This window comes from Hemicordylus capensis, chromosome 2, assembly GCF_027244095.1.
Source record: "Hemicordylus capensis ecotype Gifberg chromosome 2, rHemCap1.1.pri, whole genome shotgun sequence".
In the NCBI taxonomy this organism is placed as follows: domain Eukaryota; kingdom Metazoa; phylum Chordata; class Lepidosauria; order Squamata; family Cordylidae; genus Hemicordylus; species Hemicordylus capensis.
Genome location: NC_069658.1, coordinates 17,201,848 through 17,218,669, shown reverse-complemented (window position 1 = coordinate 17,218,669; position 16,822 = coordinate 17,201,848). Strand labels below are relative to the sequence as shown.

At 45.5% G+C, this 16,822-nt stretch overlaps 1 protein-coding gene across 3 annotated transcripts in view; it reads right to left on the bottom strand.

The window, feature by feature from the left end:
• DCC (DCC netrin 1 receptor) overlaps positions 1-16,822 on the bottom strand; it is a 1,362,689-nt gene that overhangs the window by 513,819 nt on the left and 832,048 nt on the right. For all 3 annotated transcript variants that reach the window (XM_053300600.1, XM_053300601.1, XM_053300602.1), the window contains exon 7: positions 12,582-12,702. In XM_053300600.1, the coding sequence (XP_053156575.1) occupies positions 12,582-12,702 (121 nt within the window). The remainder of the gene's footprint in view (positions 1-12,581; positions 12,703-16,822) is intronic.

The following is a 16,822-nucleotide window of genomic DNA, read 5'->3' as shown; positions in this document are numbered from 1 at the left end:
CGAAAGTCCTAGGTAAACTTAGCAAATGTGCAAAGTTTCTCTCACTTGCCAAATTCCTTCTGGGTTGACTAGTCATGAAGAGGGCCAGGGAGCTGGGTGGCAACCAGAGAGAGGGCATTTTTGGTTGTGGTGACCCCAGGGAGGTGAGGCTATAAAGGAACTTCAGAACTGCACATGAGTGTAATTCACACATGTATCATGCACAGCTGCAACAGACACCAATTTTCTTGTCTGCACACATATATTTTGTGGCCTAGAGTCACATTCCACGGCATTTAGAAACCTACATAGAGTGGGATAAAATCCCCAGAACTGGGAATTTGACAGTACTATTACCGAAGAGTGTTATCTTCATTGGGGGAAATTCTGTGTGGAATAGCAGTGGGAAGCTTCTTTGGTAGGGGGAGGAAAAATGGGCAGGCTTGATCAGGGTCTGGGTTCCAGGGGAGCCTGGACTTTTCTCACTGTTACTTTTTACATCACCTAACTTAATACAACTTGTGCATGGCTTGCATTTTTGAACGTCACAGTTGTTCTTTTAGAACTTTTGTATGCAGTTTGCCCGAGTTCTTTGAAATCTGGGTGGTAGCTTCCACCCATTCTACCAAATCTGTGTGGTAGCTTCCACCCAGCCCACTTTGGCCACAAAATGGAGGTCCCAATCTCCAATTTTTTCAAGTCCGAATCTGGAGTAATTTGTTTTGTACCCGAATCTGGGCAACTGAGCACAGGGGTTATTTGTTTTGTCTACAAATCACCCGAATCAGCCAGATTCGGGTACAAATCATTTTGTACCAAAATCATTTTGCACATCCCTCATGCTTGCAGCTTCCTAGTTCCTCCTCAAAGGGCATGCATTCTCCTTCCGATCTTCTGTGGCTTCTTGCAAAGGCGAAGAGGCTTCGTGCCTCCTAAGGAGTGTGTCCTCCCACTCCCACTGCTACCCCATTGGAAATAATGGGGTTAGCAGTGGGATTTGCAGCAGGAGTGCTTAGACACACAGCTCGCTGCACAGTAAGTGAGCTACTAGCCGCATTCACATGTGGCACAGATCCGTGGGACCAATGGACCCCCAATTCTGCTCCCCACCCACTCTCCTGTCCAAATTCGGACATAATGGAGAGCAGGCTCTCTGCATTCAGGGAGAATGTAAAGAGGAGGGAAAACTGGCTGTACGGGCTTCCTTCTTGCATGAAGGACAGCCCACACAGTCAATCACAGCCAAAGAGAGGGAGGAACTTTTTCCCTCAACTCTGGTTCCAGACAGCCAAGTCTGCAGTTCCACATTCACAGAGAACACAGGCTGCGGCAAACCTTGGGTTGGAGCAGCAAAACTCACTACAACCTGAGGGCTCAAACTGAAATTTAGAAAAGAACACCTTGGGTTGCTCTCCACATGGAACTATAGTTTCCTGCATTCGGACGTACAGGTTTGGCAAGTGCTTGCCCCTTAAACTCTGGTTTTGCATTATGTGCGAATGGGGCAACTGGGCTTTATGTTGAAGTGCATATTTTAACTGATTCAACTTACGTTTAGAAGTCACTCTGAGAACCCCTCAGGCTGAAGGATCTCCACGGACCACTGTCCACATTTCTTTCTGTACTCCCATGGAATTGCAATACCTACGTATTTATGGGATGTGGCTATGTGTCTTATTCAAAAGTACCTTCCTTACTGTTCAATTAGTGTGGAGAAAATAAATTACTCCCAAAGTATTTGCATGAAGCTTCCCTGAAAAAAGGCAGTTATTTTGGTTAGTACTTTTATCTTCTCCCTTTACTGAGCCAGTGCTTGGATTGCAGAGGGGGAAAGTAGGGAGTCGGTAACTCAACACACAAAATCCACTCCGCAACTCCCTCCAATTTTAGTCCAGTCATGCCTTCATAGCCTTCTAAAGACAGTGGCCGACATCCTGACTAAATGGCTGGATGGAAGTCCCATTGAAATTAATTGACTCATGAATTACTTGTCCTATTAATTTCAACTTCCACTGAGTCACTTAGTCAAAATACCAGCCAGTAGTTACAGAAGCCACCACAATAGGTAAGGGGACTGGGCACCCTCTGCTCTCATCCCGTCCATAATCTAAGCATTGCACTGAATTTAATGAATACAAAAGGGCTGGATTGGCCACCACTCAGAAGACTATATCGAAAGTTCATTGGGCTCCCATAAATATCCGCCAGCAGCAAATGGCAACCTCAATAGGTCACCACATATGTCTTGGCAAAAAGCAGATTGTCAGTTGCTAGTGGTAACTCCCTGTCTGTGGCCTGTGGACAAGCTCAAACAGAGCAGCTGTGGAGTTCAGCATGTGTCCCCTCTGAGAAAGAGATCGTGTCCATTTATTGACAAAAATTCAAACAGAGAGGTCTATGTTCTTCCCCCTGTGGCCAAGCCCAGTGCTTAATTTGTATTTATATCGGGCTCCCCGGCCATCTGTGCATGCATGCTGCCGTTCTCTGCATCTCAGAGGACTCAGAGTGGCATTGTTTGAAGATCTGATTAAATAGGCAGGGGAAAGCAATCCATCATTTATAAGGGCAGGAATGGAGACGGTTCACAATGGTGTCCCTGTAGCTCTTTAGGATTTTGTCATCATTTGTGTTCACTTTCATTCTAGTCCAATGCCAAACATAATAATAAGATATATATATAAAACCACAGGCCCAAAGAACAGAATTTACTGTCAGTGTTCAAACACTGAGGACCAAGACTGCAATGAATTGTACAGCTTCCTTTAGGCTGTTCCTGGTGATGAATTAAAATGGCATTATAGCAAAAGAGGGCCTCCGCCCCATTCCTCTGGCCTGGCATATGTTTCAGAGTGCATGAGCTGAATAAGAAAATCTACTATCCATTTAAAAAATAAAACAAAACACACTTAAAACCTTGTTTTTTTCCAACAGCAAGGCATGATATGGACACAGCCACTTCTTAAGAGGAAGAATATACAGCAGCTTGAGAACAAGTTGTCTGAAAGACCACCACCTCCCATATGAACGTGTCCACTCCTTAATATCTTCATAGGAGGCCCTTCTTTGGGTATTCTGGCCTTCTGATATTATAAGCATGTTGGGCAGAGATAGGGCCTTTTCGATGGTAGCACCCTTATTGTGGAATTATCTCCCTAGGGACACTTGGCTAATCCCTAAACTAGTGAGGCTCTCCATACGAGCAGTGTGGAGAGCCTGCAGGGGTTTGTGGGGAGAGCGAGCTTGGCCACAACTCCCAGAACCCCTAAGCAAAAGCCATTGCAGCTGGGGATTCTGGGAGTTGTAGTCAATAACATCTGGGAATCCCTGTTAGAGGGAACACTGCAAAGGACACCACCACCACCCCATTACTTCAATTATTGCTGTGCCCCTGGTTACAAGAGATAGGTGCTTTGCTCTTATATTTGCATTTTCTACTGCTGTTTTATTCTTAAACTTATTCATGTTCTGAGGTAGGATGCTCCTGCTAGTGTTTCTGTGTTTGATGCAGTTTTAGTCATGACAGCCAAATAGCCCAAATAGCCTCTAACATCTCCTCCCATGGCAAATCAAGAGGTGATAGCAAATGAAGGTACCCTCAGGTCCTCCCAAATTCGAGCTGAAAGTTCTTATGAGAACCATACTACCCAGATTTCAGGTGATCTTTCACTACCAGAACCACCCCACCCCCGACTGCCGCTGCCACCACCAGGAAAACCAGAGTAACCAAGCCAGCACCTCCACCACAACCTGATGACACCACTAGGGTCCATTCTTTGATTCAGAGGAGTCCCCTGAGGACCAGGAAGGCCTAGTACAGGTCCCCCAGGACCACCAGAACCAGTGCTTCGAAAACCAGAGAACAAAGCTTTCCTCAAAGAAGGCATGGGGTGAATTCACTCTGTTTGGCCAGGAGCAATAACTTGGCAGTCTGATCCAAGCAGCCACTGGAGCAACATCATTACAATGTTGTTAAACCCAGCTCTTGTAGATTCCTATTTGAAACTGGCCGAGGTCCTAACCTTCTTCTCAGAGTTGTCTGAGATACATGTCCATCCCAGATCTTTTTCTCAGTGGAGCCCTGTGCTTGGCCTAGAACAGGATAGAGTTTCATGGCAGAAAGAGCCAGTGCAGAAAACCCTGCATTTTGGATCAAAGTGAAGCCATAATGGAACTAGAGGAGGAATATAGCATGCGAAGAATGTAGCAAGCTATGGGCAGAACAAGGATGAAATGTGGTGGGTCTGATGGGACAGGAGAGAGCAAGTAGCCACTGGAGCAACATCCCTCCAGTGTTGCTAGACCCAGATCTCATGAGCTCCTGCTCTCAGCTAGCTGAGGTCCTGACTTCTTTCTCCTAAGATCTGTGTCCCTCTCAGATACCTGCATCAGCAGTCCCCCCAGCTGGCCTAGAATAGGATAAGTGTTACTTAGTTTTACTCTTGGCTGCAGGGTTGGTAATGAAATTTCTCCACACTGAAATTTAAAAGAAAATTTCAGCATTCCTCCAAAGAGAAACTGAAATTCAAAGAGAAAGTTCAGGGGGTTTCCCAAGGAGGGGAGCGGGGATCTGAGATTTCTCCACATTCCGATTTATTATTTATTTTATTATTTATTCATTCATTCATTCAATTTATATACCGCCCTTCCAAAATGGCTCAGGGTAGTTTACAACAGGATAAAAACAATTAAAACCAGTTAATAATTAAAATCAATACTATAAAAACAGAATAAAGCCAACTAAACATTCAAACAGCTAAAAACCCTGGAGAACCAGGGCAACCATTTAAAACAGTTTACAGCAATTTAAAAACTCTAGAAGGCCAGGCCAAACAGATAGGTTTTAAGGGCTCTCCTGAAAGACAGTAATGAACTCAAATTATGGATTTCTGCCAGGAGTGCATTCCATAGCCCAGGAGCAGCTACAGAGAAGGCCCAGCTGAGTTGCCACCAGACGAACTGGTGGTAACTGGAGATGGACCTCCTCAGATGACCTTAAAGTGCAGTGGGGATCATGCAGACGAAGGCGCTCTCTACAATAACTCTGACCTAAGCTGTTCAGGGCTTTAAAGGTAATAACCAGCACTTTGTATTTTGCCCGGAAACATATCAGCAGCCAGTATAACTGTTTCAAGGCATTATATAGTCTCTCCAGGTTGCCCCAGAGACCAATCTGGCTGCCACATTCTGAACTAACTGAAGTTTCCAAACTATGTACAAAGGCAGCCCCACGAAGACTGCATTGCAATAGTCAAGCCGGGAGGTTACCAGCTGTTGCACCACTGTTTTGAGGTCATCCTCTTCAAGGAATAGGCACAGCTGTCAAATCAGCCAGAGCTGATAGAAAGCACTCCTGGCCATGGCCTCCACCTGAGATACCAGGGTGAGGCCTGGGTCCAGGAGTACTCCCAAGCTGTGCACTTGCTCCTTCTGGGGGAGTGTAACCCCATCCAGCACAGGAAGATCTAACTCACCCTTCAGATTCTGAGCCCACCACAATGAGCACCTCCGTCTTGCTTGGATTCAGCTTCAATTTGTTCTCCCTCATCCAGCCCATTACTGCTTATAGGCAGGCATTTAGAGAATGAGTGGCATTTTCTGAAGATAAAAAGGAGAAGTAGATTTGGGTGTTGTCAGCATACTGAAAACACCCAGCACCAAACCTCCTGATGACCTCACCCAGCAGTTTCATGTAGATATTGAAAAGCATTGGAGACAGTATGGAACCCTGAGGGACTCCATATAACAGCTCCCATTTTGAGGAGCAACTGTTACCAAGCTCCACCATCTGGAATCTACCCGAGAGATAGGAACGGAACCACTGCAAGTCAATGCCCCCTATCCCCAACTCCCCCAGGTGATCCAGAAGGATACCATCGTTGATGGTATCGGACACTGCCGAGAGATCCAGAAGAACGGAGCCAGCGTGATGTAATGGTTAGAGTGCTGGACTAGGACCGGGGAGACCCGAGTTCAAATCCCCATTCAGCCATGAAACTAGCTGGGTGACTCTGGGCCAGTCACTTCTCTCTCAGCCTAACCTACTTCACAGGGTTGTTGTGAAAGAGAAACTCAAGTATGTAGTACACCGCTCTGGGCTCCTTGGAGGAAGAGCGGGATATAAATGTAAAATTTAAAAAAAACCCGCAGAGTCACACTCCCTCTGTCGATTCCCCGGTAAAGGTAATCCATCAGGCCATCCAAGTCTGTCTTAACCTCATAGCCAGCTCTAAAGCCAGTTTGAAATGGGTCTAGATAACGAGTTTCCTCCAAAACTGCCTAGAGTTGGTCGGCCACCACCCTCTCAATCACCTTGCCCAACTAAGGGAGATTGGAGATTGGCCTGTAACTATCCATCGCGAAGGGGTCCAGGGAAGGCTTTTTTAAGAGTGGTCCAACCATTGCCTCCTTCAGACAGGGGGGGCACCCTACCCTCCCTCAGTAATGGATTTATATTAACTAGGCCACCTCCAACAATCTCGCTGATAGACAGAAGCAGCCAAGTTGGGCAAGGATCCAGAGAACAGGTGGTAGGCCGCACTGCCCCAAGCAACTTGTCCACATCTTCAGGAGTCACAGATTGAAACTGATCCAACCTAATACTGCAATAAGGACTGCTGGACACCTCCTCCATAGACCTTGCAGAAATAGTGGAGTCCAAGTCAGCCCGGATACAGGAGATCTTGTTCGCAGAGGACGCATTAAAAGCATCACAGCAGAATGACCCCGGGGACTGATTTGAAGTAGGAGTAGAGACTAAACTCCTCCTTATTAGCTGCCTTGTGAACTGTTACAGCTGAAAGGTGGGCTATAATTTTAAAATAATAAAATGTTCTGATCATTTCTGGTAGGTTTAATTGGGAGGCACAAGACCAGTTCATGACAGCTATCATATGTGCAAAAATATGTTGACAGCTATCATTGTGTGCATGTGCGAGTATACAAAATATATTTGGATATATGATTATATACACACATACTGATGTTAGATCACAATCACATTTATTGATTTGTATTAATTTATTTCAAATATGTTTTACCCCACCTTTCCAGGAAAAAAAAGTTAAGGCAGCTAAAAAATAGAATTAAATAGCAAGAAAAACATAGCAATAAAATATCACATATCAAAATACAATCAACAGAGAAGCCGTCAATAAAAATCATGACAATTTCAAGGTGATATGTTCAGGATTTCAGTAGAAGAGGCAGATCAGAGTGCCTGTCAGAAGAGGCAGGTTGCAACAAAATGTAAGAAAGATGACAACGAGATATGACGGTACTGGCCACTGGGGAGTCTTTTCCACAGTCTGTGTGTGGCCAGAGAAAAGGCTCTATCCTGCATCCCAACCAAATGGAACTCACAAGTCAGTAAGGCGTGGAAGAGTGTTGTCAGATGGTTTTAATAGGAGGAGAGCCTGATCAGGGCTGCTTAACTTCGGCCCTCCTGCAGATATTGGCCTAGAATTCCCATAACCCCTGGCTATTGGACTTCTTTGAGAGTGTCAACGAGTGTGTGGATCAAGGTGATCCAGTTGACATAGTCTACCTGGACGTCCAAAAAGCTTTTGACAAAGTTTCTCATCAAAGATTCCCGAGGAAACTTAGCAGTCATGGGATAAGGGGACAAGTACATGTGTGGATTGCTAACTGGTTGAAGGACAGGAAACAGAGGGTAGGTATAAATGGAGAGTTTTCACAATGGAGGGAAGTAAGAAGTGGGGTTCCCCAGGGATCTGTACTGGGACCGGTGCTTTTTAATTTATTCATAAATGATCTAGAAGCAGGGGTAAGCAGCGATGTGGCCAAATGTGCACATGATACCAAACACTTCCGGGTAGTGAAATCCAAAACGGATTGTGAGCAGCTCCAAAAGGATCTCTCCAAACTGGGGGAGTGGGCGACAAAATGGCAAATGCAGTTCAATGTTAGCAAGTGTAAAGTGATGCACATTGGGACGAAAAACCCCAACTTCAAGTATATGCTGATGGGATCCGAGCTGTTGGTGACGGACCAGGAGAGGGATCTTGGGGTTGTGGTTGACAGCTCGTTGAAAGTGTCGACTCAATGTGCGGCAGCTGTGAAAAAGGCAAAGTCCATGCTAGGGATCATTAGAAAGGGGATTGAAAATAAAACGGCTAACATTATAATACCCTTATAAAAAACTATGGTGCGACCACACTTGGAGTACTACGTACAATTCTGGTCACCACATCTTAAAAAGGACATTGTTGAATTGGAGAAGGTACAGAAGAGGGCAACCAAGATGATCAGGAGCCTAGAGCACCTTTCTTATGAGGCAAGACTACAACACCTGAGGCTTTTTAGTTTAGAAAAAAGACGACTGCGGGGAGACATGATAGAGGTCTATAAAATCATGCATGGCGTGGAGAAAGTGGAGAGAGAGAGATTCTTTTCCCTCTCACACAACACTAGAACCAGGGGTCACTCCATGAAATTGATTGCCAGGAGGTCTAGGACCAACAAACGGAAGCACTTTTTCACACAACGTGTGATCCACTTGTGGAACTCTCTGCCACAGGATGTGGTGACAGCCAACAACCTGGATGGCTTTAAGAGGGGTTTGGATGACTTCATGGAGGAGAGGTCTATCAATGGCTACTAGTCGTAGGGCTGTGGGCCACCTCCAGCCTCGGGGGCAGGGTGCCTCTGAGTACCAGTTACGGGGGAGTAATGGCAGGAGAGAGGGCACGCCCTCAACTCCTGTCTGAGGCTTCCAGCGGCATCTGGTGGGCCACTGTGCGAAACAGGATGCTGGACTAGATGGGCATTGGGACTGATCCAGCAGGGCTGTTCTTATGTTCTTATGTACAGAAGAGGGCAACCAAGATGATCAGGGGCCTAGAGCACCTTTCTCATGAGGCAAGACTACAACACCTGGGGCTTTTTAGTTTAGAAAAAAGACGACTGCGGGGAGACATGATAGAGGTCTATAAAATCATGCATGGCATGGAGAAAGTGGAGAGAGAGATTCTTTTCCCTCTCACACAACACTAGAACCAGGGGTCACTCCATGAAATTGATTGCCAGGAGGTCTAGGACCAACAAACGGAAGTACTTTTTCACACAATGCGTGATCCACTTGTGGAACTCTCTGCCACAGGATATGGTGACAGCCAACAACCTGGATGGCTTTAAGAGGGGTTTGGATGACTTCATGGAGGAGAGGTCTATCAATGGCTACTAGTCAGAGGACTGTGGGCCACCTCCAGCCTCAAAGGCAGGATGCCTCTGGGTACCCGTTGCAGGGGAGTAATGGCAGGTGAGAGGGCACGCCCTCAACTCTTGTCTGTGGCTTCCAGCGGCATCTGGTGGGTCACTGTGCGAAACAGGATGCTGGACTAGATGGGCCTTGGGTCTGATCCAGCAGGGCTGTTCTTATGTTTCTTATGTTTCTTATTGGCCACTATGGTTGGGATTATGGGAGTTGTAGTTCAAAAACATCTGGGGGGCCTATGTTGAGCCGGCCTACTGTAGATGATCTCGATAGGAGAGCAGGCTCACATAAGAGCAGTCGGTCTTAAGACACCTTAGCCGCAAGCCATTTAGGACTTTATAGGTCACAGCCAGCATCTTGAAATGGGCCCAGAAATGGACCAGAAGCCAGTGAAACTGCTGTAAGTATGGAGACACATTCTCCTGATAACTGGCTCCAGTCAACAGAATCCTGGCCGCAGCATTCTGTACCACTTGATGCTTTTTGAAGGCCACCCCATGGAAATCACATTACAGTAATCCAAATGAGATGAAAGTAGAGCGTGTTTCACTGGACCAGGTCTGCCTTCTCTAGGAATGGGTGGAGGCAGAGCTGATGTAACAATCTAAGTTGGGCAACTGCTGTCCTGGCTATGTCTATCACCTGGCCATCTTGCATATGTTCATCAGATCCATCAGGATCTGGGAGTTTTACCACAAGCAGTTCCTGTGATCTGTGTACTGTTTTAATGACCCACCACGTGCATGAGTTCCAACCACAGAACCAGCAGCACACATGGATGACTGTAAATGCCAGTTATGTGGGAAAGACCCATGTGACCAGGGAATAGCAGCTACCATATGCCAAGGGTAAACTTTAAAGGCTATCATATTCAAATAGTTTGCTCCATTTCCTACAAATTATTTTAACAAACCACCTTGAGATTGATTTAATGAAAGGTGGTATAAAAAATCTAACAGCAATAAATAAAATGCTCTGTTGGACCAGAACTAACCATGACCTGGTATGTGGGGGCCAAGGTCAATTCTCAGCATGCTAAGAGTCACCCTAGGAGTCTCCCTTCTGGGCCCCTTTAAACTTGCCTCCTCCTGGGGTCAGTCCTCAGAGACAGCAAACAGCACTCATGGGGTGGTCTCTCTCTGCAGAACTACAACCCTCCCATGCAAACCACTCTGCCCTCATCACAGGTCTGCCCATTCTTCAAGGCTTCTGTACAGGGTGGACATCCAGTTCCCCTTACCCCTGGCCCCTCCCCTTGCCTTTATTAACCCTTCCCGTGCTGCCTGATCCCCTTCACTTTCCCTCTTTCCCCATCCCACCCAAATCTTCCATTTAGGCTATGTACTACTTTCTTTTTTGACAGGTCCATTGATCTTATATCCGAGCTCTTGTGTTGTTATTGTTGCTGCACTGTACATTAGTTGGTTTGTTTCTTGCAAATTCTTGCTTGTTATTTCTGCAAGTGCAGCATTGACATCTTTTAATACCTGAGCAAGTTGTTTTTTGGCAACTGTTTTTTAGAGCTGGAAGTCGAACCCTGGTGGTTGTTTGGTTCATGTGCTCAGTTATTTTTTGCTTTAGTTCTTGTTGCTTTTCTGTTAAACGGCATTTGGGTTTTTGAGGTGAAGGCAAAGGGGAGGTTGCCTGGTTTTGATGATGATGATGATTTCTATACCGCCCTTCCAAAAATGGCTCAGTGCGGTTTACACAGAGAAATAACAAATAAAAGTCAGTCACATGACTGACTCCCCCAGCCACACACCTGCCCGGGCTTCCTTCAGTTGTATTCATCCTCCAAAACTGATGTGAGCGTTAAGACCAGGAGCTACCAGAACAGCATGTCTTTCTCTAGTACCATTAAATGACTTGCATTGTCCACTATTTACAAAACTTTTTAAAAAATACTTTAGAATGATGTTCTGTTGTGGCACATAGGATAGAGATATAGATATAGATATAGATATAAATTTTACTATGCTTTTTATTACCACTATTCAGCCTCTTTTAAGATTTGTTTACTTCATGAGCTGAGCTTCAGTGAGGTGGGGGCCCAATTTAAAATCTTGTCTCTGGGCCCACTCCAACTTTGCTATGCCCCTGGGACAAGCCATGAACTCTTCACAGCTTCTGCTGTTGTTGCCGGATATTCCTACCTAAGGGACAGCAAAAAAGTCCCTGCAGGTAGGATCCAGCCCCTCGACCTTATGTTGTGCAGTCTCGGTCTAAATCATAACACATGTTTTGCAGCATGATGACCAGAACAGCAAACTTTCCAGCACATGTAGTGGTGGCAAATTCCAGAAAACCTTAGAAACGTTTCCAAAGCCAGGAAATGGTGAGCTATAATCTCAGCAAGTGTAGGAGCATTTAAAAAAAAATCACGGAGTCAGAGAAAGGGCAACACAGCTTTATCACATCATCTCTGTGCCATAATATTTGTGTGAATCAGACCCTGATTTGCATTTGTATGTGTGTAATTAAGGACTGATGGATTAAGTGGCTGAGCATATTTTTCGTGTCAAAGTTAAAATAAATGAGGTGAGGGATGGAATTATCCTTAGATTTATGCATTGCCATCTATTACTTGAGGGCTGCTTTTATTATTTTATTTATTTTTAAAAAAATTCTACCCTGGCTTTCAGAAGAACTAAGATGGCATACAATGAAAATGCAAACAAACAAAAAGATTTAAATTGCAATTTTGAAATGATTTTTACCACATCCTCCTAAAAAACCAGCATGTTTAGAACCGATCAAAATTTGCAACAGTTTTATTTGGCATCCCTTATATACCATTTTTCTTTGTAATGCAAAGTCTTTTAATCACAGCCAGGATGGAATGGCCTGGAAGGCAATATGAAATTTACCAGTGGGATGGTCAGGAAGCCGCAGGTCAGGTTCAACTAGGCTATCAGATGCATAGATAATCACAGACAGGTATTGTGTCCAACTGTTTTCCTGGGTTACTCCAAGCAATCGTTCCATCCAACTTGTAGATCATCATGGACGAAAAAACCACTAAGAGCAATACAGGATATGGATGGGATGCCACACCCCAGGAAGCTGACTTCTTTTTGCCATGGGTGGGGTGGGTGGGGTGGGTGGGGTGAGGGTCATTCCTGCTAAAGGCTCAGCATACCTAATGAACCCACTTAATAGCTTTCAAGGACACAACATAGCATCTTTCTCCCTGAATGGAAACAGATGACATGCAATTATGAGTGATTACTTGCCATACTCGCTATAAATTGATGAGCTCAACTGTAAGAATGGAAGTGAAAGATCAGGGGCTGGGAAGGGTCACATGGTTCACAGCTCTGCTAACCACATTAATTAGAACAAGACGTTCTGCATGTCCTTTGCATCTTACCAGGCTCAGGGATGATTAGCTGCGCACTGGTCTGTGCATTCCCAGCATCGTTTTCAGCTACGCACTGGTAGAAACCTTCATCTGACTTCACCAAGCCCAGAATCCGCAGGTTGCTGCCACCCTAGAAAGAAAGAAGCAGTGACGTAGTTGCAAATCCAGAAGGGAGGAGAGCTGGTCTTGTGGTACCAAGCACGAATTGTCCCCTTTGCTAAGCAGGGTCCACCCTGGTTGCATATGAATGGGAAACTACATGTATGAGCACTGTAAGATATTCCTCTTAGAGGCTGGGGCTGCTCTGGGAAGAGCAGAAGGCTCCAGGTTCCCTTCCTGGTATCTCTAAGATAAGGCTGGGGGAGACTCCTGTAATCTTGGAGAAGCTGCTGCCAGTCTGTGTAGACAATACTGAGCTTCCAATGGTCTGACTCAGTATAAGGCAGCTTCCTATGTTCCTATGATGTTGCTGAAGAAACACTGTTGTGTAAGCCTGACCTTACTTTGCTCCCATATAGACCTGACTTACCAGCTTGAACTTTTGCTTGCTTTGACTTTGATTCTCACCTAATGACGTAGTTGCAAATTCAGAAGTGCAGGGGCTTTCCATGACAGCCCCATGGCCATGCCCACCCCAACAGCCAGAGAAGCCGAGAAGTATTGGCTCTCCATCCCTGCGCTCCCTGACCCCCTCCTCTACACCCATGGACAGAAGGAAGCAGAGAACATAAGAGCCCTCCTAGATCTAACATAAGACCTGAATATCCTTTTTCCAGCAGTGGCCAACCAGATGCCTCCAGGATGTCCAGAAGCAGGAGATGAAGATAAAACCCCTCTCTCACCATTGCTTCACAGCAACCAGTATTTGCAACTTAGAGGTAGCCCTATGTAGCCATAATGACTAGAAGTCCCCAACAGACTTGCCCTCCATACAATGAGAGGATAATTTGCAGCAGCGTTCCTCAGGCTTCAGAGAGGTGAGGCCCAGTTTTTCTGAACTGAAATTGGATGTACACTTCTCTCGAAGTTCCCTCAAAGGAGTTTCTTTTAGAGCGTGTAAAACTACCTGCCCTCAAAGAAACCCACCCTCTGTATTTCTGCATGAGTCACTGTTTTGACTGGGCTCCCCTGAGGGCAACTCACTCTGCTGTGTCCTGCACTGGAAGCAATTGCATAGTCCAAGCATGCCCAATGCAGCCACACAGAGCAGTGAATGGGGAGGAGAGCTGGTCTTGTGGTAGCAAGCATGAATTGTCCCCTTTGCTAAGCAGGGTCCACCCTGGTTTGCATTTGAATGGGAGTCTGCGCGTGTGAGCACCGTAAGATATTCCCCACTCTTATATCTGGAAAGAGCACCTGCATGCTTGCGTGCTGAAGGTTCCAAGTTCACCCCCTGGCCGCATCTCCAAGACAGGACTGCGAGAGACTCCTGCCTGCAACCTCGGGGAAGCTGCTGCCAGTCTGTGTAGCAATAGCACTTACATTTATATACCGCTCTATAGCCGGAGCTCTCTAAGCAGTTTACAATGATTTTAGCATATTGCCCCAACATTCTGGGTACTCATTTTACCGACCTCGGAAGGATGGAAGGCTGAGTCAACCTTGAGCCCCTGGTCAGGATCGAACTTGTAACCTTCTGGTTACAGGGCAGCAGTTTTACCACTGCGCCACCAGGGGCTCTAGACCAGGGTGTAGACCAGGGTTACTCAACGTGTGGGTCCTCAGATCTTATTGGACTTCCATAATCCTCAGCCCCAGTTGCCTTTGGTTGGGAATTATGGGAGTTGGAGTCCAGTTACATCTGGGGACCCACATTGAGAATCCCTGGTGTAGACAATACTGAGCTAGATGGGCTAATGGTCTGACTGGATATAAGGCAGCTTCCTATGTTCCTAATCTTATACAGTTCAAAAATTACATGATGCAGCTGCTCTGCTGATTGCTGAAGCAAAGCATGCCTGAGTTTGGTCGGTGCCTGAATGGGGGACCACCCAGGAACTCTACATGTGCCACTTTAAGTTCCATCATGGAAGATGGGATAGCTACATTGACTGGATAAATACAACTAGGTGGGCCGTGCGCAGAACTTCTGCGCTTCTAGTTCTCAACCCCTCATTCTCAGTCCTCCCCCCCTTCAATGTTTTTTTCCTCTGGCTGGCTGCCAGGTCAACTGCTTTTTCCAGCCCCCTCCCCCCGCTTTCTTCTCCTGCCGGCTACTGCCGCTTTCTTCACCCCCTGCCACTTTCCTCAGCGCCGCTTTCTTCACACACACCCAGCCTCTGCCACCTTCTCATTTTCCCCGACACCACTTTCCCCGGCACTGGAGCTCTCTCGCCCGTCTGTCCATTTCTGCCCATTCGCTCCCCCCCCCCCACCGGCAGCTCACTCATGAACTCTTGCGAGAGCTGCCACACATGGGATTAGTGACTGGTATGTTTTAGATAGATAGATAGATAGATAGATAGATAGATAGATAGATAGATAGATAGATAGATAGATAGATTTGTTCTTCAGGCACACAGGAAGTGTTAGTGTTTTAATTTAGATTATTTCTCAGAGAACACTGAAAGTTCTCAAGCCAGTTTGGGACTGGAGACAACCCATCATACATGAATGCCAATTTAAATGAGGAGCCTTTCACTCCTGTGCAAGGACCTTGCCTACAGAACCTGCGGCAAGATAGGGTAAGATATGCAGGCATTCATTCACATTGTAATAAAATGCACATTCATTCTGGTTTGAGCTGACTCAGTTTGTTCACTCTGCTTCAAGGACCATGACATGTGGTAAAAAATGCTGCAGAGCAGAAGTGTGGCTCAAACACCTTCTGCAACACTTAAAATCTACATTAAAAGAGGCCTGCAGTGCAGGATGTGTATTTGCATTGGCAGTAGATTTTAGATGTTTTTAAAATACCTCCAAGTAAGAAAAAAGACTTTGAAGGTCAACCCATCCTGTATGGAAGAGGACCTAGAAAGGGTCAGAAAGAAAAAGGGCCATTTAGTTTCTGCAGTCTTTGGGCACAATTTCATCAGGAGGTGCTGTTGGCAGGCAGAACTGAACAATGCTGTAAAACCTTGGCTTCTAAGGGAGAACTTTTGGCACTAAAGAAAACACATTCTGCTTAGAACAATTCCCTTATTAAAGCTGTACTTCTTCGGAAGATTTCAAAGGGATAATCTGCCTCTTCCCAATTACTTAATGATTCTCCCCCCCACCCCCCGCCCCGATTTCTTGGCAAGTGGAGTTATTACTGTCTGATTGTCTTTATTAAAAACAGCGATGGGTAAAGTTGCATGAACTTGGATGCTCCTGCTACTGAGTAAATCTCCTTTGAAAAGGAGAGGGAAAGAGCCCCAGCCTTTATTAACTAGAACATGTTGAATTCAGATAATCATTGTCAATTTCACTTAATAGAAGGAACATTAATTAGGAAAGGGGCATTACATAAGCAAGTTGATCTATATGCATGAAATTTGCTAAACCTCTCAAATCAAAGTAATTAAAGTTAAAAAAAAATGTTATCCTGTGGCTATAGCATTTTTAAAGCATCAGGTGCCTACTGCTGAAATAAGGACAACATTTCCACATGGGAGTTTTTAGATAATGTGTACTGTTCGGAAAGGCACAGAAATATAATGTTGGATATATTTTTAGATGTGTAACTTGTATTGCATATTCTCCATGAATTTCTGCATCAAAATATTGTGAAAATAGCGGGGGGGGGGGATCTGTGGAGGAGAAAGTGTTGGTTCTTATACCAGGGTGTGTAATGTGGTCCCATTTTTGGACTGTCTGTACACCCTGGAGCACCCCTACAAGATTTGTTGGATATGATTAGACTTGTGCTTGAGAAGAGCAAAGTTTGGGAATGAAACAATGTTCAGCACTGACACTAGAGAGCAGGTTAGGGAACTAGGTATATAGGAGGAGGCACGGTATGCTATTGCATACTATCGCTGTGGGAGTCCGCAAAATGCTACCTGACACCCAAAACCACGTCCCTGCAGGGCCGCTCTAAGGCATTTCTAAGACATGTAGAGCGGATCTCTATAGCCCTTCTCCATAGCTCTACATGTTTTTCACTTTCTTCCTTTAGACCCCTCCCCCTTTCTTCCTTTAAAGCCAGTGAAACATTCTCTGAATCCTTCTAATCCTTCCCAAGACTAACAGGTTGTTCCAAAACAAACCGGAGATAATCCATGATTTAATTTTGGATGAAAAAGCTGACCTACTATGCATTATGGAGA